Source organism: Scomber scombrus, chromosome 4, assembly GCF_963691925.1.
Source record: "Scomber scombrus chromosome 4, fScoSco1.1, whole genome shotgun sequence".
Lineage (NCBI taxonomy): Eukaryota > Metazoa > Chordata > Actinopteri > Scombriformes > Scombridae > Scomber > Scomber scombrus.
In genome coordinates, this window is record NC_084973.1 from 13,573,646 (window position 1) to 13,594,184 (window position 20,539).

Consider the following 20,539-nt stretch of genomic DNA (forward strand, 5'->3'; position numbering starts at 1 on the left):
ACCACAACAAAAGTGACTGTTGGTCACATTGTTGAACAACTGAATAGCAGGGAAGCTGCCCCATCGAAGACAAAGGTTAATAAGTGAAAACCAGGATAAAGTGGACGTATGAGATATACATTTTATGAGTGGTTGCATAGCAGGCTGAACACTTTTCTTCCAAGTGACCCAGCTAGTGAAGTCATTATGCTTTCCACTCTCTCAACGGGAGGTGGGGCTTTTTAGTGAAAACTTATTCTACCCCGCTGCACAAAGACCAGTGTGCAGTCGCTGCAGTCTCCTCCACGCTGTGAGTGCGCAGCGCCTGCATAGATCGGTCCCATTTGGAACTTAAGCCAACATTGCATGAACTTGCGTACCTTTACTGCTGTTTTCTCGGCCGTGAACGACCTTCATAGTTCCGCTGTGGCTGTTTCCAGCAGATAGTCCGACCCCGAAAACCGTGGGGACCAGAGAAGAGAGAAGCTGCGGGAGTGGCCTGGAAACATTTGCCATCATGAGTATGCAAACAGTCAACCTTGATACCTACAGCCTGTCGCTGCTCACGGCCAAAGAGGACATCCTCAACACCCGGTCCTCCACTAACTGGTAACACAGTGCTCTTGAACAAAACTGTATCTGCCTGCCATAACAGAACCTGATTTGACTGCTTCATAGCCTAACAGATTAATGTCATTATAGTTGTGCGTTTTTAAAATGAGAAACACGAAGACATGTGGAATCAGAAACTTCCATGAAAGTTTCATTTTTTACTGAATGGGCCGTAGCAGTTTGCTTACGACTACAGTGGCAGTTGCGTAATAGAAGCTTGATTTCAATTAATCCAATAAGTAAAAGGCTGCGCCAGCACAATGGTAGGACGCAACCTGGACTATAGTTTAAAGTTCAGCAGAGACAAACGCATACAAGCTGTTTTAAGTGGCACAAAGATGTATTGGCTCCCCTCTCCTGAGAGCTGATGTGAGGTGTGGATGGCCGCCCGTTTCGCACGCCAGACGGTTGGTGTGGCTCAGAGCGCAGCACCTGGCTGGCGGCCCGCTACCCTGACCCGGTCCTTTCGTTCATGACTTTGCTATTCTCCCTCCGGAGCTCTGAGGCTTCATTCTTCTTTTTGAGGATCAGGTTTCTGCTGATGTGCAGGTCTTTGACAGGGGTTGTCTTTCATTTGACAGACAGGATAGCACGCATGCATGAGTAGCATCCACTTGACTATCAAATAGTACGAAGTAAAATTGTGAGTAACAACTAAGATGTGTACAATAGATGTGCATTTAATAAGGATTTTATATAGTTTATTATTTTAATTTATTAGTTTAATTATTCATACATTATGCTTTGGCATATGTTTGACCATGTAATTCTTTAACATAACACTTTGCTCATTCTCTTTTTGTCACAGGGTTTTGCTGGTCTGTCACTATGGTGACCTGTCGATCTTTTCCTAACATGCCAATATCCAACTCTGTCTGCATGTCTGATTCGCTCTCTTTTTTCCTTTTCTTTTACTGTGTGTGTGTGTGTGTGTGTGTGTGTGTGTGTGTGTGTGTGTGGTATTCTCAACTCAAGCCATATATGTGTTTTCACTGGCTTTTTCAGCTAGCAAGGGGAGAATTAGACATGCTATCCCTCTCTTTCCACTTTTCCATTCATTTTAATGACCAAAGGTATTGTAAATTACAAGTTATAGCTATAGAAGTGGGACAAGGCCCAAGAACACATGTGTGCTCATGTGTAAGCAGAGGACTGAATATGTCTATCTCTGTTTTATGCTTTTCTGCCTCTCATCTCCCTCTGCCTTTGGGTGTCTCTGCCCACTTTCATTCCACCTTTTTTCCCTGGCTTTCCATGACACTATGCAGACTTTAGGAAATGAGCTTTCAGAGCACCATGAGTTAACCTTGACAAGCTGAAATCTGACATTCATGAATAGGGTGGAAAGAAGTTCCTCATCCAGGCAGAACATGCTCAGTTTCCTTTCTTTTCTGTATTTGGAAAATCTCTAGAGTTTCCATGTTCAGTATCACTATGGAGATTTTGTCCCAACACCTCCACACTGAAACTTCCCTGATCCAGCAATTCTGCACTGGAGAGTATTTGTCTAAAATCTCAGTGAAAAACAGATCTGGTTTGTATTTCTGCCAACCCACTGCCTGTCAAACATTCAAACAAAGTATCCACCACACACACGTGTATGCTTGTGCTTAGAAGAGACAAAAAGAGAAAAAGAAGGCAGCAGAGCAAAATCCCCTAGCGTTCATTGAGCCAGCTTTAGAGGGCTAAATAACGGGACACGGTGATGTCATGATTCCCACTGTCAAACCACTGAGACAGACACCCACCACGTGTGAGCTTGCGTGTGAACGTATTTGTGTCTAGTTGTGCATCATACAGAGACTATTAAAGCAAGTTGGAGGCATTGAGAAGTTTGTATGGAGAGAGGGGTAAGAGGCTTGTTTTGTGGAGAGATCCCACCCCCACTGTGTAGCCTTGAGGTCTCTGTGTGTATTATCTAATGACCTTGTGTCCTGAATGGGAAACAGACCCTTTGTGGTGAGGTTCTGGAGAAAAGACGAGCAATTTCAATGCATCCTCCATTCAGACCTCTCAGCTCAACATACAGCCTTGGAGGTCTCTTCTCCCAGACCACTGAGGACAACAAAACATCTCACTCATGGGCTGGAAATCTGCACTGTCTGCATGTGTTTTGTGTTTGTGTGACACATACTCCCAAGGATTTGTCCAATCCTGTTAAAAGAAAAACACTTACAAGTGTGAATAGCAGAAGAAAGTATGATTTATTTCCATAGTTCATGTACATTGATACCAAAATATGTACTTGTAAGGGCACTCCCACAAATATCATTTGTCTGAAAGGACTGATACAGATTCAATACTACATTCAATCTGCTCACACTCAAAACATTCATGGTTCTTGTGTTTTTACTATTCAATAACATTTCTCAAATAGTGGTTTGCTCTGCACATTCACACATTTTCAACCCAGCCAGTGAGTCAGTGTAAATAATAGCAAGTTTCCAAAGCAGCAAGAAATACTGGAGGTGTCTCCCTGCCAAAAATACTGCTGCACCAGGTTAACAAAACATGTAAAACCGGGGGAGAAATAAGTTTAGAAAAATGTTTGCAGCATTGTTTCAGTATTGAAAAACATATCAGATCGGAATTTCTACAGAACCATGGTGCAGTTTGATCTCTATTCATCAGAAGTGGGTGTGGGCTGTATCAAGGCATCTGTGGGCCCTTGCAACCTCAGCAACTGCCTAAACACACCTACCCCATGGACTTACATGTCAAGCAGTTACACATAAAGTAAATATTTGATTTCATTGTAGCAACAGAGTGATTCAGTTGAGATAACGTCTTTGGAGATCTGGTCAATCTTCATTAATTTCCAGTGAAAAGGTTAGATCTAATTCAGATTTTTTTTTTCCACAGATATTGTGCTTGTAACATAAGTGACTCATGCATCTGATTTGAAGGTGTTTTCTTTTACTGTCCCAGACATTTTCCAGGTAAAGACAGTTTCTTCTTAATTTTACAGTGCAAGAATTTCTTGATAAATTGAGTTGAATTTCCTGTTGTATGATTTTAAGCCTTCTTTCATGACATACACTGCAAGGTGATACACATCTTTCACCAAATGGTAATGGTCACAGAAATACAGATTATAACTTTCAGTTTTCTTACTTTTTGCAGCACCACTTTATGGTATTCAAGATGTTGTTCTTTTGCAGCTGCTGCAAAATTGTAATACAGCATGTCATTCACTCTACTAATTATCTGGATAACTTCTTTAATTTCTTATTTCATTCATCATTTCTTTGATTTTGACAGTCTGTGGGAAACCACAGTTATCAGTCTTACTCAATTTTCATTTAAGAGGCAATACACTATCCTTTACTTTCCTCTGATCTCTTGCGAAGGGACTCTCCTGTTGATGATGAATGGAGGAGCCTTTATTTCAGCATAGGCCTGGGGTGTTTGTGTTGCTGCTACTTGCCAGAATTTCCGCAGGCTCATGCATGATTAACCAAGACCTACAGAGTTCTTGGGTCTAAAGTTACACACTAGATGGAGTACACCTGTGGGTGTGGGGAGGAGATGGGAGAGAGGAAGGCAAAATGCATGGTGCCCAGTGTGTGTGGATGCACATAGCTGCTTCTGTTTGTGTAATGGTGTATTTCCTGACTCCAGAAGGAGATTATATATGTAAGTGCAGCCAGCCAGTTATCTTGTTTGTAGAGATAAACAACTATTATCATCATGCTGTTATCAAGCAGTTACTAAGCGCCTGAACTTCCTCACACAGGTTCTGCTTTTTGTTCAGTTCCTTAATTATCCACAGACACCCACCTGTCAAAAGAAACCCAACATGGTATTTGTTGACACATGAATTGTTGTGCAATCTGAATCTCTTTAGGTAACGTTAGTTTTCTGCATTGAAACAAATTGTTCTGATCATCTGACTATTGAATCTCAAATAATGAAAACAAGCAGTCTGGTTGATTTCCTTTGTCTGTTCAGGATACAGAAGGGCTTCAAGGGTCTCACATGGTGTTGTTATCAGACCGAATGATAACAGGACATGTTTGATTGATCCCGGATATAAATAGCGGTATGTTGTAAATGGGGAGTCAAAGGGTAGTTACACTGGAGCAATGCCCAGTCGACGCTTTTGCTCTTGCTCTTGCTCTTGCTCTCACTCTTTTCAGTTTTTCTCTCTGTCTCTGCTTCCTGTGCAATACCTGGCAGTAGCTCCCTTTTTGAAACAGATCTCCAATGATTTCTAAGGAAGCATGCAGGCATTTGCAGGACGTGAAGGAGGGGAAAATAAATATTCTGCTCTAGGAAAAGATAATTTAAGTGTTGATCTCCCTATTGCTGCTGTAAAAGTCTTGCAAAACCAATTTTCGTGTATTTCAGGTGTTTACATAACTTTGAATTTGAAGGTTTACGTCTTCCTTTATTGGTGGAGAACATTTTTTAAATCTCAGAAATGATTGGTATGCACATACTCTGGTTTCAAAGTTAGTATTCATTCTTAACCCTATAGGCAGATATAGGCATTTGGACTGGACTCAGGAGGAGTTAACCTGACTTAAGGGTTACTAAGGGCTGACCAGAGGGGCAACTAGAGGGCACTTTGGCTGACCAGAGCTATTGTAGTTCCTTGGGTGTGACATTAGGGTAAAATGATGTGTCCTTTTAGGGTAGGGACTTTTCTTGCTCACTGTCACACCTCTACTTTTGTTACATTTGCACACTGTGGGTCTTAGGTTGTGCCTTTTGCAAAACACTACCCTGAGCTTGCTTTGCTGCTTGTGTGAGCCAGTCTGTGGGTGGCATTTTGGAAGATGATGACAATGATGGCTATAATAGCTGTTATATGTATCCCTGTTTAGATGAACTTAGAGAATGATTTGAGCAGTAATCACTAAACAACTGCTTACTACTGCCTTAAACATTATTTAGATGCATCTGGGGTGTAAGATGAAGCTGCAAGGTAATAGTAGGTCTCAGGCATGATGAGACATGACTGCATAAAGTTACACCGTATGTGTGTGTGTATATTGCGTGCTTGTCTCTGTATGGGTTCCTTAGCATGCAAACTGTTGAGAAGAAGACCACAAATTGACACCGTGTTGAGGTGTACGTTGTAATTGCCTCAATAGAAGATGCAAAAGGATGGTTATTAATGTTTCATGACTCTGTGGCACTGCGGTGCTGTTATTCTTCTTGGTGTCAGTTTTCCAAACAGGCAGTTTAACTTGAAAATTATCAACACAAATTAACCTTAAAAAGACATTATATACAACACGTGTGTTTTCATTGTAGTAAATGGTTTATTGAGATCTTTGTACAACAATAACTCTCCAAGTATTTTGTCACTTGTCTTCACACCTGACCTTTTCATCAAGTCCTCCTTTTGTTCATGCAAGTGCCTCAGAGCAGCTGACCTTAATCCAGATGCCCTCTGAACATTGTTTCCACTGGAAATCTGTCCTTCTACAGCAGTGGACACAACACATGCTGTATTGTTTTCCTTTGCAGTTCAACATAAAGGCTCAGGCACTTGGAAAATTGGACAGTTCTGGCTGAATCTTTGTGGAACCAGATTCATTTGTCATCGCAATACTATGAAAAATAGAAGCTGGGATGAGGTGAATTGCTTGTTTAAACTAACTAATGGGCCTTGAGTGTAGCAGACAGAGTGGTTTCCAAGGGTGTGTCAGATAGCTGTCTAAAAACATCTGTATTTTAGTGTTTCTTCAAACATTGACATGGATATGAATACAGTGCTTGGTGTGCGTGTGAAGTCCTAAGCACAAATGAGGCACTTTTACAGGATGTGTGTCAAATGATATGATATCACACAGATTCTTCTGCGTGTGTTTATGTTTGTCTTTACAGAATTTTCCAAAGAGATAACCCATGAAACCAAGTGTTTGGCATTTAAATACACCGAAACTCATATTTTAGTATTGCAGATATGAGAATGACCCACCTATCTTAATTCTGTTCTCATTTTTGGAACACAAAGTGCTTAAGAAGGAGATATAGAGACACACTGTTCTACACAGCTGCCTTTTTGTTACAGAATTACTTCATAGGAAAGTAGGTCTTAGAATCAAGCTGAAGAAGATGCCTGTTACAATAATACAAGGTGTGCCACTTTTGCACATCAAATGAATCATAGATGCATGAAAATGCTGTACTTTCTGAAATTATGTTAAGATGTGTTTTAAAGTCCACCTATACACTCTGATTTATGTTGGTCCGCCGTCTTTGTTTCTAGGCTACTGAATAAGCCAGAGGTTTGAAAATAAAGAGCCAGAATGAATATTGTAAAAGGAGTAACCAAATGCATGCTGAAACGTCTTGTCATGTTCTGAGTTGCTGTAGCTCGTCTCTTTGTGAATGTGCCAAGCACAACACAAGCAGCGTATGACTGCCACAATTTTTTTCAAGGATGACAACATATTTATTGTTTTGCTTATAATTACACAGTTAAGAGAACATCAGACAGAGACTCCTTTGCTCTCTTTGCCATAGTTGTCCTAACTGAGGTAACATCTGCTGTGTTTGCTGAGTTACCATGGTTACAAAGGAGCACCATGGTTGTAATCATGACGCTCTTATGTTTAATTGTTAGCGTCTTGCAGTAAAGTCACACTGGATGCAGGGCCTTGTCTGGGAACTCCAACTCCTGTCTTGTTTGTTCACTTGCTGGTGGTGGGATTGAGGTTGAGGAGAGTTGGGGGGCTCCGTTGTCCTGACGACCCTGGTGGGAAAGCTAGGTTGTTTGTTGAGAATGAGTGAATGAAATGGGGGAGATGAGTGGGGAGGGACTGAGGAGGATGGAAAGGGCTTGCGAATCAGTGGGTAAGGATATTTTTGGTAAGAAATATAGTCTAATAATGAGATTAAAAAGGACAACTTGTGAGAGGAATGAGAAATAACAGCAGATACTGAAGTCGTGTTCAGCAGGGAGGTCTTGACTGTTGAAAGGCAGAATCAGTGATTGAATCAAATGATTGAAGTTGGTTTGGGGGGAGTGATAGAGCTCAGAAAAGAAAAAGATGATAGGACAGGTGGAGATGTGACGAAGAATGAGAGGGATATCAAAGAATTACGCCAAATGAAGTAGAAGTGGACATGTGATACTCGTGAGAGTTTTGTTTAACTGAAGGAAATGGTTAGAGATAAGATGCTATCTTGTTGATGACCCTGTAGAAACTATGTCTGGTGTGTCTGTAGCAGTGTGGGACAACACACAGGAAATGGCAGAGGAACCCCAGTAGACCACGATTTTTCACAACATTTATCATCACCCTCTCCTCTCCTCTCCTCTCCTCTCCTCTCCTCTCCTCTCCTCTCCTCTCCTCTCCTCTCCTCTCCTCTCCTCTCCTCTCCTCTCATCTATGTACCTCCCCACAAGGGTCCTTTTAGGAGTCAGAACAATTTACCCCATAGAGACCCACAAAATTTCTGCTGTAATACTTCCATAAGGCACTTGCCCCCAATAACCACATTCTCTTCTGCTCCCTTGGAAACCTCCCATACACTCTGGCTGGTTCCCATTGTGTGTGAAATGTGCTCCTCTTAGCCTTCCCATTTATACCTCTGTGCATCCCCTGGTGATTTTCATCGTTTCCCCCAGTGTGAACTCCAACCTAAATATATCCCTCTCTGTGGTGTACTCTTTTCATGTACCTTATCACTCTTTAAGCACAAACCCTTTTGACACGGATTTGATCATCTATTAGATCATGAATACTGATTTAACCAGTGTTAAAGCCCAAAGTCTTGCTATGTTTTCTATCAGGAGACATAAGGCAAACTTATAATGCTGTTGTTTGCTTTAGCTGCATGTTTGAATGTCAAAATATGTCTACTTAGCTGCACGTATGTGCACCTTCACACTCAAGACAATGCCTTTTCTACTCTGTTATTCATAGGTGAATACAATAATAAATAACTGCATTATCTAATGCCAATCTGCAGTTTAATATAAAAAGATGAATTTATGTTTAAAATAGAATAGCAATGCACATCGTTCTTTTCTCTATCACTGCAAATATACAAAAATGAAAAATGTTAAAAGTAAATCAATTGGGTATGACTTACCACTATTAAACATTTGTTTGTAATGTCCATTCATATTAGCATGTATGTTTCATAGCAAGCTGATTTGTATATTTGAGAGTAAACATACCTGCATTCTCTCTGTTATCAGCTTGTACATATGTTACACACAACAGCGGAGGTCTAGACTGCTTCCTCCTGCTGGATTGAAAAATGTCATACAGCTTTGAAAGGCAGGATACTGTTTCTGTGAATCTCTTTAAAACCAATAAGACTGAGCTGCTCCAAGTTTCAGTCTGTCCAGGATGTATGCCATGATACAGCGATAAATAATGCTCTCACATTCTGTCTTGAGACAAAATATGCTGAGAGAGACAGACACACTCACCTGGAAATGGACATATACTTGCCTCTCTTTGGTGTTAGGATTATATTACACAGAAAAAAATGTGGTGGCCAAGTAATTAGTACATGTGCGGCTCTGCTTACACATTGACTGGCTAATGTTATCTGTGGATAAACTCACAGCTGTAACACAAGTTCAACTGTTGTGTGTTAATGATCTGTTTTGTTTGTCACAAGTTTGTTGTTAGAAGACATTTGGAATGAACATCTTACATACAGAAGCATACTTTCTGTCTCTCTTTCTCTCTTTGTCCATCCCCCGCTCTTTTCCATCCGCCTCAGCACAGAGAGAGCTGTTTTCTCTCACTGGTCCTTGGCAGTGATTTAATTACTTATTTGTTTAGTTTGTCATATTCTAAACTTCTCTGGCTCTCTGTTTTTTTCTTCCCTCCCCTCCTCCTTTCAGCATTCCATCCACTCTCTCCCTCTGCCCCTCACTTCATCAGTGCCTGATATTTTATGCACTTCGTTGTTTTGTTTTGTTGCTGTCATTTAATTGTGTATACACTCTGCTCTTTCTTATAATTTTGCTTTATATCACCTCTGTCATTTCCATCCTCTATTTATCATTCTCTTCGGGCTAAATAGCTTCAGTGGTCTGTAATAGTCTCCAAGGGAATCTATTTTGTCCTCCACCCGGTCAAATATTATACAGATCAGTCAGTGTTACTCAGTGGGTGGATCTGAGCAGTACTCTTATGGGTCATATGTATTTCAAATCGACTTGCACAGCTGTCATGAAAAGGGGAGTTAAATACAATTCATCATCACTATGAGTATTAATACAAATAACAAGAGCAAATAAATATCTTCATGGTAACAAAGTACACGGCTACTTCTACATGTCCTTCTCAATAATGCAAATAGAAACTGATGTGTCATAATCTGGGAAGGGACAAAAAAGGAAGGAGTTTTTGAAAAGGCTGAACTGACATGAGGTCGTATTTTGACCCCAGTATGGCTCAACATCCTGTAAGACTATTTTCAAAGGTATTTGAAACATGCAAAGCAAGCAGTGGTTTTTGCATTAATTTGCTTTGTCTGGAGCCTGTAGGATTCTCCTGGTAGGATTGTATTGATATTCCTTAGGTAAACCTTTCAAAGAAGACAAGATTATCATCATGTTTTTCATTTAGTCTTCATGCACATTATTGACACTACACAATACTATGTGGACAATGATTATGATGCAGCATCAGGCACCACTGCCTGTCCATTACTCCATTAGCAAATCAGTTAAATTAATTAATTAATATTGACTCATGTTTGATCCTGTAGCCTACTGCTTTGTGTTGACTGAATTTGTCAGAGCATCAGTTGAAGCTTTTCAGCAATGTTTCAGTTTGTTGCTACTGGTAGAAAGATTAGTGCAGGCTTCTGGATTAAGTGTGAGTTGAAATATCACTGAAGCATAATGGGCTTTAAAGACACATTGTTTGTCTTGCTTCATCATTTTCATCATTAAGTGGAAAATTCCAGTGAGTGTTTATTTAGGGGTAAACCTGTCATCTCCAGTGATACTGTTATAATATATTGAATCTAATTTTAGAATTTACTGGACATGAAGCATTGTGTGAATCAGATTCTTTGATGGTGCATCAAACTGATAGTTTGTTTGTCCTTTGTATATGTTGCTGATTGGGACTTGAAATGGCTCTGTTACTGGATCAAGGTTTCTGTGCAATGCTTTATCATCACATCATAATCCAAATGTTGAGCTTCTGCCAATGGCTTACAAAGAGACTCCTGAGCTAGCTTTACTTCTGACATGTTCATGCATGTGGAATAGAACAGAAACTATATTGTGGAATATAAGTTTGAAAATAAGTTTCATTATGAAATTCTTGCGGTGTATCACCAAGTCACTATGACTTGGTGATACACTTCCCTTCTCATGGGGTCTTGCTTGAAACTTATCTCAGTGGGAGAGGGACATGCTAAGTATTGTCTTCAGTTGAAATGAAAGCAAAAATATATCAGACCTTACTTCATAAACCACAGTATTGCTTGAGGGTGCTTGGCTTGTTTATATATGATTTCACCCCAAGTCATTGCAGGGATCCACAAACATCCATCTGGCTATTGTCTTTGTTTTTTAAGACATGAGCCCATCAACAACATTTTCTGATGAGCAATACATTCAAATGTAGACACTCTCTTCAATTTAATTTGTGGCAACTTGAGCAATATAATTTTACTAATAACAGTTTAAGTTGTCCCCCGGGAGTCTTTGGTGCTGTGTTTCAATCCCCTCCTTCTCAGCAGCTCATATTAAGGGGCCCTGTTGCTTGGCCTGTCAGGATTATCGTGGTTTCAACCCACTCTCTGCAGGGCACCTGACTGAATGCTTTACAGCAAACTATGTTTTTTGAGGGCCAAGACTCTCCATTGTTTGTGTGCTTTTTCCTTCTCTGTTTCTTTTGCAACTTTTCACTGGGACACTTTCTCTGTCTGCCATGCTCTCTTTCTAACCATGTTGCTGTCGTTCTGTACTGCCATTCTTTTTCTCAGTGGATTTGGGTCGGCTTTATGGTGGCTGGTTTAATAAGCACACAGAGGTGTTCATATAAACACCTTCCCTCAACAGCAGTCTTTATCCTTTTGACATCCATGTTTCACCACTTGATGAGAGGCCAAATAGGACAACATTGCTTGGGTTCTGTAATCTTTACTCTAGGGGATTGTAGATACATATTCCAGCTTTCATGCCTTCATGTTTATGGCCAAATTTTGTAGTTTTTTTTATTTTTTATTTTTTTACAGGACAATATGAAACCTCACGCAACAGTTAACTTTGACATAAGTTTGTGCTTCTTAGCATCATCTTTTACCACATTACAACATGTGGAACGTGTCTGTGGTTTTCAATGCCACATATTTCAGTCATGATGTTTACAGTGATGCATCACCTTATAACAAATAGTACCACTCAGTAAGACTTTACAAATCAGGAAACTTTCTTCCATTCTTCTGCCTTCTTTTTTGGATTTAATGTTCTATCAGTCTCTCAGTTCCTGTCACTTCCTCCCTCTCTCTCTCTCTCTCTCTCTCTCTCTCTCTCTCTCTCTCTCTCTCTCTCTCTCTCTCTCTCTCTCTCTCTCTCTCTCTCTCTCTGTCTCTCTCTCTCTCTCGCTCACATTTCTCAACTTTTACCCATAAACACCTCAATATCTCCACATGTCTCTACAGTCCAGACGGACAGAGGAATGCGTGTACCACTGGGGTCGCCGCGTGGACACTGTATGAGTAACATGCTGGACAGGGGGGGAAAAATGACTTTTTCAGCAGTTGAGTCTGGCTGGCCTTCTTTTGCCCATGTTTGGAGACAGGAAATGAGCGCTGTGTGCTGTGGGGACGTCTCTGAGCTCCCCTCTCCAGCACAGACAGAGAGGTAGACGGAGAGACGGGCTAAAAATAGCACTGGGAGCCCAGGTCAGCTCTGAGCCAAGAGTAAGGAGTAATGGGGGTTGAGGGAGTCAGGGGAGAAAAAGCATATAATGAAAAATGAACTGAACAGAAAGAAGCTTGTGGGCAGGTAGATGTAATGAAAATACAAATGTGAAAGAACTGAGAGCATGAAAAAGTGTTAAAAGAGAACCTTAGAGCACTGTCAATGTTACATGTCTGATGGAGAGTTTTACTGTATCTCTGCACTGAATCCTGGTGAGAGCTCCCAACCTTTCATCCATTTTCTCATGTGCACTTTATCATATTGCAACAGCGTGCATAACCACAAATCTCTCATATCTCCCCCGCTGGCAAAGATGGAATGAATAAATGACCCATGAGCCTACGAGATCTTCCTGTCAGAGAGAAAGGGAAGGTAGAGAAATGTGGAGTCAAGGGGGGAAAGATGAGTAGAAGGTATTATTTCAGTCTGCGAAAGAGGTATGTTGTTGTACAGTATTTAAAGTAGGAGGGAAAGAAATATGTCCTCTAAGCAATGGGGGTCAGAATAATGAATTTAGAGTGGTAATCATATGCTGATATAGCTGACATGTCAGCAGAATATATGAACAGAGTAGGGATGATGAAGTGCGAGGAATATAAGAAATCGTTATTGTTATCGTTATTGGCTAAAGTCTGTTCAGCAATAAAAAAGAAGTGTGTACATTGTGTTAAAGTATTTCCTGCTTATTACCGCATTCAAAAGGCTCAGAGTTCAGCCTGGTGTAGCGGAATGCCTGAATAAGTGAAATCGAGGCCTTCTCCAGCACAGCTCACCATCTGTTTCTGTTATGTTCATCTTGAAATGGTAGAGCCTAGCATGTTTGGAGGTATTACAGGGGCTCTGGCAGTCCAAAACAAACCATCCCTATTGTTACTGGCTCAGGGTTACATTATACAGTGTGTGCACAAGCTTGTGTCTTTGTGTGTGTGCATGTGTCTGTGTTCTTTTTGTATACTCTAAGATGAATGCTTGCTTATTTGTTTGTTGCTGAACTGAGTGGCTGTTTGTAGTAATGATGCACAGATTTAATTTCTCATTGTTAAGATCATGACGTCATTGTATTTTTCTTCTCTTTGCTTTGCCCCCTTCCCTTTTCATGCCTCTCACTCCCCTTAATAATGGCCTCTTTCCCAACTTCTTTCCTCTTCTTTTCAGCTCTCTTCTCTTCTCTTCTCTTCTCTTCTCTTCTCTTCTCTTCTCTTCTCTTCTCTTCTCTTCTCTTCTCTTCTCTTCTCTTCTCTTCTCTTCTCTTCTCTTCTCTTCTCTTCTCTTCTCCTCTCCATCTGTCCCTCCCTCTCTTCGAGCTTAAGTCATAGCTGGCTGGGTATGGAGGTGGGCTGGAGTACAGAGATGAGTCTGTTTTTCTCATCAGCCAGTCAGTCTCTCAAGAAATCTAAATGTGTTAAGGAATGGGAATGAGTCTATCTGCTCTGTTAGTTAGAGTAGATTTTATAAGTGGTAATACAATACATTACTACAGTTGTATAGTAACAAAGCTAATCAAGTGGTACAAAGAAAAAAAAGAGAGATGAGCATCACATTTATCACACAGTGGTTTTCAACAGGTTCAAAAACACTTAACTTGCGAGGTAACTGGATTCATATGATGTCACAAGCTCATGCAGGAATCAATCTTGTCAGACTCTAGACAACCAGTAGTTCGTACCTCATTGGACGTAATCAGCGGCCAATGAGGATTCTTGCGTGATCTCGCAAATCGAGCTGCCTCGCAACGTAAGAAGGTGATAGACAGATGGTTAATCCAATCGAGCTGCCAAGTGTTTTTGGAAGGAAGTTTCCAAGGACGACTTCTCAGATTGTTCCGTGTAACAAACCATCCGGTGCATCAGGTTATCATGTATGGCCCTATTTTTGCTTTCTAAAACAAGATTTCATTTGACAGATTTTGGTTGCTTTTATAAAATTATTGCATTTGTAAACCCATTAGCCTTGTTTCCATTACAGAGATAAAAAAAGTCCTGGGAAGAAAAATGCGTGAAAATAGGATCTTTGTTAACTCCATCTCAGTAAAAGCTCTGGCAGAACAAAGAGTCTCACACAGCCTAGTGTATCCTCATGTGCAAGCCTGTTCCCTGTGGGTGGAGAATTTGCACATGCAATTATGACTCCTTCAGAGACACAGTGACCTTTGACCATGACTTGTTTGTGAATGGTGACCTTTAGGCATGTCTTGAGGACTAAGGATCAGTAAATGTGGATTGGCGTCTAATCTCTGGATGCTTGTAAGACTAATTAGTGAGTAGAGTGTTGTTTCTGTGTTTACTGTGGCTAGACAAATCCCTGAAATGATATGTGAATGATCTGGGTGACACAAAGGCTCACGTAATGCTCAAGAGCCCTGGAGAATGTTTCAAATGATTACTTTATATTCTGAGAACATCTTATGTTCTATATTGAAATCATAAAGGGTAGGGCATACAGTATTTTGTTTACAATATTAACATGATACACAGAAAACACAACATTGCCATCACAGTAAAAAATTAGGGTGCAGAGTCAGCCTACCTACTCACATGCTGCAGTGTGCAGCTTTCTCAATAGGGAAAACAATATGGTTATTGTGTCCTCAGCAGACACACACATACTGATTGACTTTTGTCACTCTTTGTTCTTTGGACAGACAGAGACTTGTTGTATCAGGCTCATAACTATGTTAGCTGGCCTTGTTTGTATAGTACTGTAGATTTCGCAGAGTACTGCAAAACATTTTTAAACAAACACAATCCCTCTTTTCTGTTTCTTCCTAGTTCTTACTGTCTTTCACTCCCTCCTCCAGACACACGCACAAACATGCGCATGCACGCACACACTTACGCATGCACACCACACAAACACACACACACACACACACACACACACACACACACACACACACACACACACACACACACACACACACACACACACACACACACACACACACACACACACACACACACACACACACACACACACACACACATACACACACAGACCATTCACCTTTGGCCCATTGTAATAGCTGCTCATGCCTTTTGCTCCCACTACCCAGCTCCAGATGTTATTGACACACCCCCAGGAGTCAGAGAGAGAAATTTACACAGACACGCAGTCAGACGCAGACGCCTTCACACACACACACACACACACACACACACACACACACACACACACACACACACACACACACACACACACACACACACACACACACACACACACAGAGTTCTGTAGAGCTCTGACAATTCATCTCTCTCCAGGCCACCTCTTAAAATCACTTTCACTCACAAACATGTTTACCCCCAGTTGTGCTTCAAACACACAGATAAATCAGGATTATTTTAGATGTGTCAAATAGCATATGGGTATCAATGTGTACTTATGTTTATCCAAACAATCAAAAAATATTCTGCACTTAGCTTGTTCAGCAGTGGAGTATTGTTGCAGTGGTCTCATGGAAACACATCATGAGTTGTTGAGTTGCCACAGTGACCTGCAGTTTGACAGACTGGAGGGTGCGGTAGGACAGGTTTTCACCTGTAAATTGTCAAAAACCCCTTAGCTCTGAACAGCACTGACTGAATTTATTTCACATTCAGGAGTCATCCATCTGAAGAAAACACTATGAATGAAGGTTATTGTGCTTCTGCGTGCCTTCCTGTTACACAAATATACTTTAATGGCCTCTGAGTAACAAGGACAGGAAGGGAAAAGAGGGAACAAATACATGTGCCACAGTTGAAGAGAATTCATCTTTGTTGGTACATTGTAGAGATAGTTTGCACTGCAGGGAAGCTTGTTATGGTTTAGACAAAGTATGTGCAATAAAACATCGGGCTGTGCATGTGTATGTGCCTGTGTCTGTGTGCTTGTCTTTGTCCCCTGTGCACAGTGATAGTCTGAACACATGGCGTACCCAGCTGTCCACATGCTCATGCATGGATTTGACGGTTATACAGAAATCAAAGAAGTAGTTGTTTAGTCCAGAATATTCAACCTGTGTGCTGTTAAACTTTTATCTATTCAATCACTCAACATTAATGTACCTGCCAGGTCTTTGTCACCCACATTTCTCAGTACCTGACCTGTGTGTGTTTCTGCATGTCCACAGGGCATTATTCGCATATGCTGGAGTCAGCAACAAGCTCAAACTGGCTGACTCAGGAGGTAAGGGTGACTGTAACATGTAGTGTGTGTCAGAAATACACATTTTGAATTACTAAGCACCATAAAGAATGACATTTGTCAGCTTCATAACTTTGTCCTCTTTATAGGAATGTATATGTCCTCTTGCATTTAGAGATTAATGTAATACTTTCACAGTTTGCAAAAATAGTAGCATTTTTACCCATCAGTGTCTCTTTATTGTTCCCTCCAACACCTCCTCCTTTTTGTCTCTTTTCTAACAGTGGGTGGTGTGGCAGAGTTGGTAGAAAAGTTTAATGTGTCCAAGGCCCAGTATGGACTGTGCAGAGTGGGAAGTGCGGAGACAGGAGGCCACCGGATTGCTATGATCTTCTGGGTAAGAGGCAGACAAGCTCATGGGGTTAAGCTCATGTAGGCATGACTTTATTGTGTTCAAGAAACACACATTCCAGCACAAATTACAAACACACACACACACACACACACACACACACACACACACACACACACACACACACACACACACACACACACACACACACACACACACACACACACACACACACACACACACACACATATACTTCTCATAGGAAAATAGCAGGCACACACAGGCAACTCACAGACTCGCACTCTTTTTAAGACAGCAGTCATTAGCAACTCCGCAATAATTGGTTTAACATCTTAAGTGGCCACGTACGGAATTATCTATGCACTTATTAACCTGTAGAGTTCTTTGGAGAAATGTCACAGCCTCTTAGCCTGTTCACATTCTATGATTTTGCTTTGAGACAGGCTTACTTGGCATCTGACATGGGAAAATGTGGTGAGAGCGTCTCAATACGTCATTGCTGTACAAACATTAATGAATCACCTGGCAAAATGACATTGAAATACTCTTGCTCATTTCTAGATGTTTGATACACGTCAGACAGTAAGTGTGGGATTAAAATTACTAAAAAGGTTTACATCCACAACATGCCGTAGATATACATATACATATACATATACAATCATAGAAAACCACATGTACACACATTCTGAGTCCAAGAAACAAATGCTGAGAGGATTGTTAAAACTAATATTTTAGCTTTTACAATATTTGTTGTTCTCCATTCAAATGTTCATGTTTTATGAAACAAGGATTAGACTCTACTACAGCATTGTTCCCCTTCCTCTTTTTTTTAGTCTCCTCAGGACAGAGGTATGACATGAATGTCAGTGTCTACATCCTGTGTTTGTTTGCAGGTCGGCCAAAATGTGGATGACTACCGGAGGACAGAATGTGCCAGTCACATTCCAGCCATCAAAAACTTTTTCAAGGTGCAGTAGTTCAAGTGATTTAACCACTAAGCAGAACTCTTTGAATTTGACAGTTGCTAATGTGCACTTCTTGAGGCAGTTTGGTTTCCCTGCTAACCTGTATATTAATGATGACATCATCCTAGCTGCCCATTAGCGTTGACAGTATATAAAAGTATTTTAAATATACTACTTAGTAGTCTATGTTTCCCCATATTCCTTTTACAGACAAACAGTTCTGTCCTGTTCTATTTGCTTTATCCCTGGACCCCAGACTTTGTACTCTCAACATCTATATTTACACACTCAAGTTTACTTTGTATTGTTTTGAGAGTTTCCTGTCCTCAGTCCACTTCCTGTCCTATTGCTGTGTTGGTCCTGGTGGCCATGTTGATATCGGGGGAGATGGCATACTTTGGGGTTAAAAGCCACTTTGTTTGTGGTGCCACACACATGCAAGTGGTGACAGAAGAGACAGGAAGAAGAAGAGTGGAGTTATTGTGAAGAAAGGAATGATGAAGGCTCTGTAAATGTGTGTATATTTTGATGATGGAGGTGTATGGTTGTGGATATGAGAAACTCTGTCAACCACCAATGCCTCTCCATCTGTGCTCCTCAAACAGTGTTTATTTAGCATTTCAGTCTGACTAGAAGAAGTTCAGCAGACCCCTAAGTTCACTGGTTTCCATATAAAGGCATCACCGAGCCAACTGCAGAGGAATCTGTGGAATGTTTGTTGTTTTTTTGTCTTTATTTTAACAGTGAATGTGGAGTCTGGGATTTTGTGAGCCACTGTTTGAAAGCCCTCTAACTCCTTTGTGAAATTGTGTGTGTGTGTGTGTGTGTGTGTGTGTGTGTGTATATGAGGACCCTCGGGCCCTGCTACATTTTCATATGGGATTTCAAATTTTGTTGAAATGATTACATGGTCAATATGGTGTGAAGTGAAATAAATCTTTTCCCACTCTGTGAATTGTGGGAGAATTGTAACCTCTAACCTCAGCAAACACACACACTCATGCACATTCAAGAACAGATCTTGGTATGTCACTACAATGCAAATAATCTATGTTCAGCTACTGTATTATGCTTGCCTGAGAGGTGACTGTGAGAAAATAGAGGGTTGCTGAAGAACTGTAGAAGGCAGTGGGCAGTCAGCAACACCAGGAGGTGGTGGGCAGGGTTCAGACAGGGCAGGCAGACGGCAGGTCTGACATGGGGTAACTAACCCAACCTATGGTCCAGATCAAGAAAGAAGTAGAAGAAGGACCTTTGTCTTTGAGATTGCCAGGATGGGGCAGAAGGAGGACAAACTGAAGGCTGTGGCACAGCAGCAGCAGGGACACTGAAGAAGGGTGTTGTGAGTTGAGCAATCAGTTGTGCAGACTTCTGGAAACTGCCACAGGCTTGACTCAGCTTTCTTATCAGGGCCACCTACGGTACTCTACCCTGCCCTTGCTATCTCCATCAGTGGTTTCAGACAGAGCAAACCTGCTACCTCTGCAGCACCATCAATGCCTCCCTCCAGTACATTCTGAAAACCTGCAATAACACAGGATCAGTTTAAATGGTGACATGACCAAGTGCTTAGTCAGCTGGCAGAAGACCACTTTTTCACACCGGGGGAGCCTCTAGCTAACACCAACAGAAGACTGTCACCTCAGCTGCTGACATCAGGGTTGGAGTAGAGAATGGAGATGGACCTGGGCAGGCAGCTACATTTTCCTGGGGAAACCTACAGCACCACACTGCGGCCAGAAATGGACCACGCTGCAGTGGACCACATTCGGAAAATGTGGGGTGGGTGGAGGAGTGGGAGGCAGCCAGCAAAAGGAAGAGGGCAAAATATGCGGTTGTGGAGTACAGGGAAGGTGGATGGAGTGTGAGGCTCTACACAATTGAGGTGGGTGCTACAGGCTTTGTTGGAGACTCAATGATGTGGGTGGGGCTACAGAGAGCCAGACTGCACAAGGCAACCAGGGAGGTACTGTAAGAGGCAGAGGAAGTCAAGCTTTTGGCTCTGGCTGAGAAGATGGGACAAGGCATGTGGAGCAAACATCTGAAGAAGGCTGGCTGCAGGGGGTGTCAGGCAGACGTCCATGTTGACTGCCAAGCTGCCAGGAGATGTTCCAGGATAAGGGGTGAAACATCTGTGAGTGATGGTCCCCACAGATTACCCTGCAGCTAACAAAGCAGGCAGCAGTGGAGGTGTGGCAGGTCTACACCCTAGCAGTGATAACACCTACCTGTACAGTTTAAAAAGAAGGAAGAGAAACAAATTATTTTAAAATTAAGACCAAACTGTTTCTGGTTTAAATGCCATGTTTTGTGTCTGTTGGTGTTTTTAAGAAAAGGAAAGAATGTGCATTCAGTTTAACTTTCCATTACTCAGCAGTTCACACTCTTACACACCACAGCCAAGCATATGGATTGCATTTGCAGAAATATTTTGAGTTTAAGACTATGGTGATGATACATGCACATAACCATGCCATTCCTTCTTCAGACATGACGTTTTTCACACTCTGTTAAGGCCACGTGATCACCTTTAATCACCTTTCCCATCAAATACGTTGTTCATGAACAATAAAATTCTCTGAAATCATGCTTCATATGCTGACAAGGAATAAC

At 41.4% G+C, this 20,539-nt stretch overlaps 1 protein-coding gene across 3 annotated transcripts in view; it reads left to right on the plus strand.

Annotated features, from left to right (window-relative positions):
* The first annotated feature begins 251 nt into the window (after positions 1-251).
* Positions 252-20,539, plus strand: part of si:dkey-40c11.2 (drebrin-like protein A) — a 31,544-nt gene continuing 11,256 nt past the window's right edge. For all 3 annotated transcript variants that reach the window (XM_062416947.1, XM_062416949.1, XM_062416948.1), the window contains exons 1-4: positions 252-588; positions 16,572-16,627; positions 16,870-16,982; positions 17,855-17,929. In XM_062416947.1, the coding sequence (XP_062272931.1) occupies positions 497-588; positions 16,572-16,627; positions 16,870-16,982; positions 17,855-17,929 (336 nt within the window). In that variant the 5' untranslated portion in view covers positions 252-496. The remainder of the gene's footprint in view (positions 589-16,571; positions 16,628-16,869; positions 16,983-17,854; positions 17,930-20,539) is intronic.